The sequence below is a fragment of the Salvelinus sp. IW2-2015 genome, linkage group LG32, assembly GCF_002910315.2.
Source record: "Salvelinus sp. IW2-2015 linkage group LG32, ASM291031v2, whole genome shotgun sequence".
Classification (NCBI taxonomy): Eukaryota; Metazoa; Chordata; class Actinopteri; order Salmoniformes; family Salmonidae; genus Salvelinus; species Salvelinus sp. IW2-2015.
The window spans coordinates 18075806-18083633 of record NC_036871.1 but is presented as its reverse complement, the minus strand read 5'-3'; the positions used below and the strand labels follow the sequence as shown (position 1 = coordinate 18083633).

General features: G+C 41.3%; 1 protein-coding gene across 6 annotated transcripts in view; it reads right to left on the bottom strand.

Annotated features, from left to right (window-relative positions):
- The window catches only part of LOC111956754 (high affinity 3',5'-cyclic-AMP phosphodiesterase 7A), a 78897-nt gene continuing 71069 nt past the window's right edge, over nucleotides 1-7828 (bottom strand). For all 6 annotated transcript variants that reach the window (XM_023977328.2, XM_023977329.2, XM_023977330.2 and 3 more), the window contains exons 10-13: nucleotides 1516-1660; nucleotides 1188-1284; nucleotides 978-1058; nucleotides 1-665 (exon numbers count right to left, since the gene is read on the bottom strand). In XM_023977328.2, coding sequence (XP_023833096.1) covers nucleotides 439-665; nucleotides 978-1058; nucleotides 1188-1284; nucleotides 1516-1660 — 550 coding nt within the window. In that variant the 3' untranslated portion in view covers nucleotides 1-438. The remainder of the gene's footprint in view (nucleotides 666-977; nucleotides 1059-1187; nucleotides 1285-1515; nucleotides 1661-7828) is intronic.

The following is a 7828-nucleotide window of genomic DNA, read 5'->3' as shown; positions in this document are numbered from 1 at the left end:
TTGTCTCAATCACTCAACATGAACCTCTCTCTGAATACAAGGTTTCCTCACTTTAAAAACATTAAAACAAATTGTTTGCAGATGGCACTTTAATCAGAAGGGTCTTTTTAAAATAATTCCCTTCAGGTCTCTATTCAAAGGGTGGCATGTCAAATTAGTGATGTCAGAGCAGAACTACAGTAAAAATAAATAAAATATGAAATAAAAAACGAAATACAGCAGAAGCAACATGAGGTATCTATGTATTGCTCTATGTTGTTAAAGTAAAGGGTCAAAATGCAATAAATTAAGTTAAATTATGTGAAAAACAAAAACAGTGGTTAACCTAGATGGGGAGCATGTGGCTGAGGTGCTGTGGTGCAGGGAGTGATGGGTAATGTAGTTTTTGTCCGGTGAGGAGATTCTCTTCGCTTCCTGACACTTCACTCTCTTGGCGAGTCATGACCGTTTACTTCCCTGAGGTAATTCTTTGGAGTTTGAGTCCTTGACAGCAGAAGTMCTCTGTTCCTCTGAGGCCCTACTAGTGCTAGCCTCCTGCTTGTCCCTACCCTCCTTCCAGCCTTGCTTGTTCAGGCTCAGGTGGCCCATCATGGTCTGGGACAGCCGTGTGTCGGAGAAGCGTGACCATTCCACAAACAGAGGCTCCACCACGTACGTCATAAAACCTGCAGGGGAAGGAGACATCTCTCATTCAGAGCAAGTTCTGACTAATAAATCACACAATGCTKCTAAAGTCAGGATAAGAAAACCCCAACCACAAGCAAATGTACAAATATTAAGTAGGACACATTTTAAATCATTACAAGTACAGTAAATAGCCTTGTCCGAGCCAGAATGGCCCAGAGGGCAGGAGGATCTATTGTTTCTGTAGCGTGAGGCAGCTTGACGTACACACCCTGGACAGGACACCAAATCACAATAAAATCTAAATTAATCATATGCTTATAGCGGACTTAGATTAAGAGGGGTAACTTTACCAATCTGTATATTGGCAACTGAGTTGGATTGCCTGTCACAGAGTGGGGTTACTTCAAGATGATGTTTCCTCTCAATGTCACCTGATGAAAAGAAGGATTGGTTAATACTCATTATATAAACCATACTGTCACACATGGGTGCAATCTTAATAAACACCTGGATTAATATTAAAGGGGATTAGCCCAGTACAGGGTTTCATGATATAGTACCTTGGTGGAAGAACTCCTCTGTCACTTTCTCGCTCCACAGTTTGCTGAGTTTCCACGGTCGGCAGGGGTTGCAGATGTCCGCACACTTCAGAGCTATCTTTACAGGGTCAATGGGGAAAACAGAGCGGAGACTCAGGAAAAGGACAACATATCGCTCAGTCTGTCTCGCTCTCTCCCTTTCCTCCATCAGCCTCAACCGCATGGACGATTCACTTTTAGCAACACTTCATYGCCTCTGAGATGATCTCTTAATGCCACAACAGTGGAAAAGGGCGATGGATAATACAGTTATTAATGCTCTTTTTGTTATTTGGTACACATTGCTCACCTGAAGGATAAAGTGCCGATGTCCTCCATTAGTGAGGCAGAGATCTCTCTTGTCCAAGTGTGTCCTGAACTCTGACAGATAGTTATTCTGCCTGCTGATGTCCGTGGCCAGAATCAGGGATCCAAGCCGCTCCTCCATGTTCAATCTAAATGACAACAGCATCCAATCAATATTCATTAGCACATACTAATGAAGCAGAGTCATTTTCATAAACATAAAGGTAAAGCCTTTTTTTTTACTGCAATTTTCCAATGGCAATGGGTGATTACACTGAAGTCTGAAGATACATTTAAATTAGCTAAATCGGGGGACTCCACAGTTAGTATTTCATAAACTAAATGTCTTAGTGGATGTAGATGTAGTTAAATATAGACTAGATCTGACTGCCAACAAGGGTTATGCCTAATGAATGGATAAAATTATACTTTGGAAAGAACCCTAGCTCTTCACTAATATAGCTCACTAGATAAAATACATTTAATCAAGTTAAAGAAAACATTATGAAAAACAATATATACAGTGCTTTTGCAGAAAAGTTATTCAGACGCCATTGGACTTTTTACACATTTTGTTACGTTACAGCCTTATTCTAAAATGTATTAAATGAAATAARAATCCTCAGAAACCTACAMACAATACCCCATAATGACAAAGCGAAAACAGATTTTTAGAAATATTTCCAAATGTATTAAAAATAAAAACAGAAATACCTTTTAYATAAGTATTGAGACCCTTTGCTATGACACTCAAAATTGAGCTCAGATRTATCCTGTTTCCAATGATCATCCTTGAGATGTTTCTACAACTTGATTGGAGTCCACCTGTGGTTAATTCATTYGATTATAAATACTTTGGRAAGGCACACAGCTGTCTAGATAAGGTCCCACAGTTGACAGTGCATGTCAGAGGAAAAACCAAGCCATGAGGTCGAAAGAATTGTCCGTAGACCTCAGATACAGGACTGTGGGTCCCCAAGAACGAAGTGGCTTCCATCMTTCTTAAATGGAAGAAGTTCRGAAACACCAAGACYCTTCCTAGAGCTGGCCGCACAGCCAAACTGAGCAATCGGGGGAGAAGGGCCTTGGTCAGGGAGGTGACCAAGAACCTGATGGTCACTCTGACAGAGCTCTAGAGTTCCTCTGTGGAGATGGGAGAATCTTCCAGAAGGACAACCATCTCTGCAGCACTCCACCAATCAGGCCTTTATGGTAGAGTGACCAGATGGAAGCCACTCCTCAGTAAAAAGCACATGACAGCCCGCTTGGAGTTTGCCAAAAGGCACCTAAAGACTCTCAGACCATGATAAACAATATTCTCTGGTCTGATGAAACCAAGATTGAGCTCTTTGGCTTGAATTACCAAGCGTCACGTCTGGAGGAAACCTGGCACCATCCCTATGGTGAAGCATGGTGGTGTCAGCATCATGCTGTGGGGATGTTTTTCAGCRGCAGGGACTGGGAGACTAGTCAGGATCGAGGGAAAGATGAACGGAGCAAAGTACAGAGAGATCATTGATGAAAACCTGCTCCAAAGAGCTCAGGTCCTCAGATTGGAGCAAAGGTCCACCTTCCAACAGGACAACAACCCTAAGCACACAGCCAAGACATTGCAGGAGTGGCTTCGGGACAAGTCTCGGAATGTCCTTGAGTTGCCCAGCCAGAGCCCGGACTTGAACACGACCGAACATCTCTGGAGAGACCTGRAAATWGCTGTGGAGCAACGTTCCCCATTTAACCTGACAAACATTGAGAGGATCTCCAGAGAAGAATGGGACAAATTCCCAAATAAATCAAATGCAATTTTATTGGTCACGTACACATACAGTACCAGTCAAAAGTTTGGACACACCTACTCATTCAATGATTTTTCTTTATTTTTACTGTTTTCTACATTGTAGAATAATAGTGAAGACATCAAAACTATGAAATAACACAAAAATTATTCAACAAATAAAAATATATTTTATATTTTAAACTCTTCAAAGTAGCCTCCCTTTGCCTGGATGACAGGTTCAATGTCCATTGCTCGTGTTTCTTGGCACAAGCAAGTCTTTTTATTGGTGTCCTTTAGTAGTGGTTTCTTTGCAGAAAKTCGACCATGAAGGCCTGATTCAAGCGGCCTCCKCTGAACAGTTGATGTTGAGATGTGTCTKTTACTTGAATTAATGAGATAGGGTGCATGCCAGGCAGCAGGCTGTTAGCCAGCCTGTCAGCTTAGTGGAGTCTGCCACTRGCACAGTCAGTGTAGTCAGCTCAGCTATCCCCATTGAGACCGTGGCTGTGCCTCTATTTAGGTGGGGCAAAACTAAACATGGTGGTGTTCGCCTTAGCAATCTCACTGGAATAAAGACCCCCTCCATTCCTGTCATTATTGAAAGAGATTGTGATATCTCACATCTCAAATTAGGGCTACTTAATGTTAGATCCTTCACTTCCAAGGCAGTTATAGTCAATGAACTAATCACTGATCATAATCTTGATGTGATTGGCCTGACTGAAACATGGCTTAAGCCTGATGAGTTTACTGTGTTAAATGGGGCCTCTCCTCCTGGTTATACTAGTGACCATATCCCCCTTACATCCCGCAAAGGCGGAGGTGTTGCTAACATTTACGATAGCAAATTTCAATTTACCAAAAAAAAACGACTGCATTTTCGTCTTTTGAACTTCTAGTCATGAAATCTATGCAGCCTACTCAATCACTTTTTATAGCTACTGTTTACAGGCCTCCTGGGTCGTATACAGCGTTCCTCACCGAGTTCCCTGAATTCCTATCGGATCTTGTAGTCATGGCAGATAATATTCACATTTATGTTGACTTTAATATTCACATGGAAAAGTCCACAGACCCATCAACGACTCAGTGGGTTTTGTCCAACATGTCTCCAACCTACTCACTGCCACAGCCATACCTAGTTTTGTCCCGTTGAATAAATATTGTGGATCTTAATGTTTTTCCTCATAATCCTGGACTATCGGACCACCATTTTATTACGTTTGCAATCGCAACAAATAATCTGCTCAGACCCCAACCAATCAAAAGCCGTGCTATAAATTCTCGGACAACCCAAAAGATTCCTAGATGCCCCTTCTAGACTCCCTCCACCTACCCAAGGACGTTTAACCTTGCATAATACCCTAGATGCAGTCTCACCCCTAAAAACATTTGTCATAWGAAACTAGCTCCATGGTATACAGAAAATACCCGAGCCCTGAAGCAAGGTTCCAGAAAATTGGAACGGAAATGGAGCGACACCAAACTGGAAGTCTTCCRACTAGCTTGGAAAGACAGTACCGTCCAGTATCGAAGAGCCCTCACTGCTGCTCGATCATCCTATTTTTCCAGCTTAATTGAGAAAAATAAGAACAATCCTAAATGTATTTTTGATACTGTCGCAAAGCTAACTAAAAAGCAGCATTCCCCAAGAGAGGATGGCTTTCACTTCAGCAGTGATAAATTGTCTTAGATACTAATTACTATTCTGCAGCTAGAAATGATGTCAACCTGGGATGCAAAGACCGACAACCGCCGAAACATCTATTCTATGAGAACATTTCTGAATGGTACTGAAGACTTCAGGGAAGCAGAGAGAGAGACGCTCGGATGAACTCTCCAACAGAAGGACTGACGATTCCAAAAGAGATTACGACGACACACTGGGTGTAAATACAGTTGAAGTCGGAAGTTTACATACACTTAGGTTGGAGTCATTAATAAATACTCTTTGGGCTAGGGGGCAGTATTTTGACGTCCGGATGAAAAGCGTGCCCAAAGTAAACTGCCTGTTACTCAGGCCCAGAAGCTAGGATATGCATATAATTGGTAGATTTGGATAGAAAACATTCTAACGTTTCTAAAACTGTTAAAATAATATCTGTGAGTAAAACAGAACTGATATGGCAGGCGAAATCCCGAGGAAAAACATCCAAAAAACATAATCAGCCTACCACTGTTTCCAATGGCTGGCATGTTTATTATGAGGCGAAATCCTCCCAGATTGCAGTTCCTAGAGTACCCACTAGATGTCAACAGTCTTTAGAAAGAGTTTCAGGCTTGTTTTTGGAAAAATTAGCTAGAATTTTAGTTTTTCTAAGTGGCTTCCATTTTGGCTGTGTGTTTTCATGCGCGTGGATGAAGCGCGTTCTTTGTTGTTTATCTCCGGTAAAGACTAACGATTCTCCGTCTTAATTGGACCGTTTATTTACATTTAGGGTACTGAGGTTTGATTATAAACGTTGTTTGACTTGTTTGAGAAAGTTTATTGGTCGTTTGGGATTCATTTTGTATGCATTTTGAAGGAGGGAAACTGGTGGATTATTGAATGAAGCGCGTGAGCTAAACTGGGTTTCTGGGATATAAAGAGAACTTTATCGAACAAAAGGACCATTTGTGATGTAGCTGGGACCTTTTGGAGTGCCAACAGAAGAAGATCTTCAAAGGTAAGGCATTTATTATATCTCTATTTCTGACTTTCGTGGGCACCTTCCTGGTTGAAAAATGTTTTTCATGCTTTTGTATGCGGGCGCTGTCCTCAGATAATCGCATGGTGTGCTTTCGCCGAAAAGCCTTTTAGATCTGACACAGCGCTGGATTAACAAGAAGTTAAGATTTATTTGATGTATGACATCAATGTATCAATGCATCATGTATGACATGTATTGTCATGAATGTTAAATATTTATATTTCTGTAGTTTGAATTTCGCGCTCTGCAATTTCACCGGATGTTGTCGAGGTGGGTCGCTGTGGAACGCCTGCGCAAGAAAGGTTAAAACCACTCCACAAATGTCTTGTTAACAAACTATAGTTTTGACAAGTCGGTTAGGACATCTACTTTGTGCATGACACAAGTAATTTTTCCAGCAATTCTTTACAGACAGATTATTTCACTTATAATTCACTGTATCACAATTCCAGTGGGTCAGAAGTTTACATACACTAAGTTGACTGTGTTTTTAACAGCTTGGAAAATCCAGAACATTTCATGGCTGTAGAAGCTTCTGATAAGGCTAATTGACATAATTTGAGTCAATTGGAGGTGTACCTGTGGATGTATTTCAAGGCCTACCTTCAAAGTCAGTGCCTCTTTGCTTGACATCATGGAAAAATCTAAAGGAAATCAGCCAAGACCTCCACAGTCTGGTTCATCCTTGGGAGCAATTTCCAAATGCATGAAGGTACCACGTTCATCTGTGAAGAACAATAGTACGCAAGTATAAACACCATGGGACCATGCAGCCGTCATTCCGCTAAGGAAGGAGATGCGTTCTATCTCCTAGAGATGAACGTATTTGGTGAAAAAGTGCAAATCAATCCCAGAACAACAGCAAAGGACCTTGTGAAGATGCTGGAGGAAACAGGTACAAAGTATCTATATCCACAGTAAAACGAGTCCTATATCGACATAACCTGAGAGGCCGCTCAGCAAGGAAGAAGCCACTGCTCCAAAACTGCCATAAAAGCCAGACTACGGTTTGCACTGCCCATGGGGACAAAGATTGTACTTTTTGGAGAAATGTCCTCTGGTGTGATGAAACAAAAATAGAGCTGTTTGGCCATAGTGACCATCATTATGTTTGGAGAGATAAAGGGGGCGGCTTGCAAGTCGAAGAACACCATCCCAACCGTGAAGCACGGGGGTGCAGCATCATGTTGTGGGGTGCTTTGCTGCAGGAGGGTCTGGTGCACTACACAAAATAGATGGTATCGTGAGGATGCAAAATTATTATATTGAAAGCAACATCTCAAGATATCAGTCAGGAAGTTAATGCTTGGTCGCAATGGGTCTTCCAAATGGACAATGACCCAAGCATACTTCACAAGTTGTGGCAAAATGGCTTAAGGACAACAAAGTCAAGGTATTGGAGTGGCCATCACAAGCCCTGACTCAATCCTATAGAAAATTTGTGGGCAGAACTGAAAAAAGCTTGTGCGAGCAAGGAGGCTACAAACCTGACTCATTACACCAGCTCTGTCAGGAGGAATGGGCCAAAATTCACCCAACTTATTGTAGGAAGCTTGTGGAAGGCTACCCAAAACGTTTGACCCAAGTTAAACAATTTAAAGGCAATGCTACCAAATCACTAATTGAGTGTATGTAAACTTCTGACCCACTGGGAATGTGATGAAGAAATAAAAGCTGAAATAAATCATTCTCTAAACTATTATTTTGAAATTTCACATTCTTAAAATGAAGTGGTGATCCTAAACACTTTTTACTTGGATTAAATATCAGGAATTGTGAAAAACTGAGTTTTTAAATGTATTTGGCTAAGGTATATGTAAACTTTTGACTTCAACTGTATTTTCATCAAT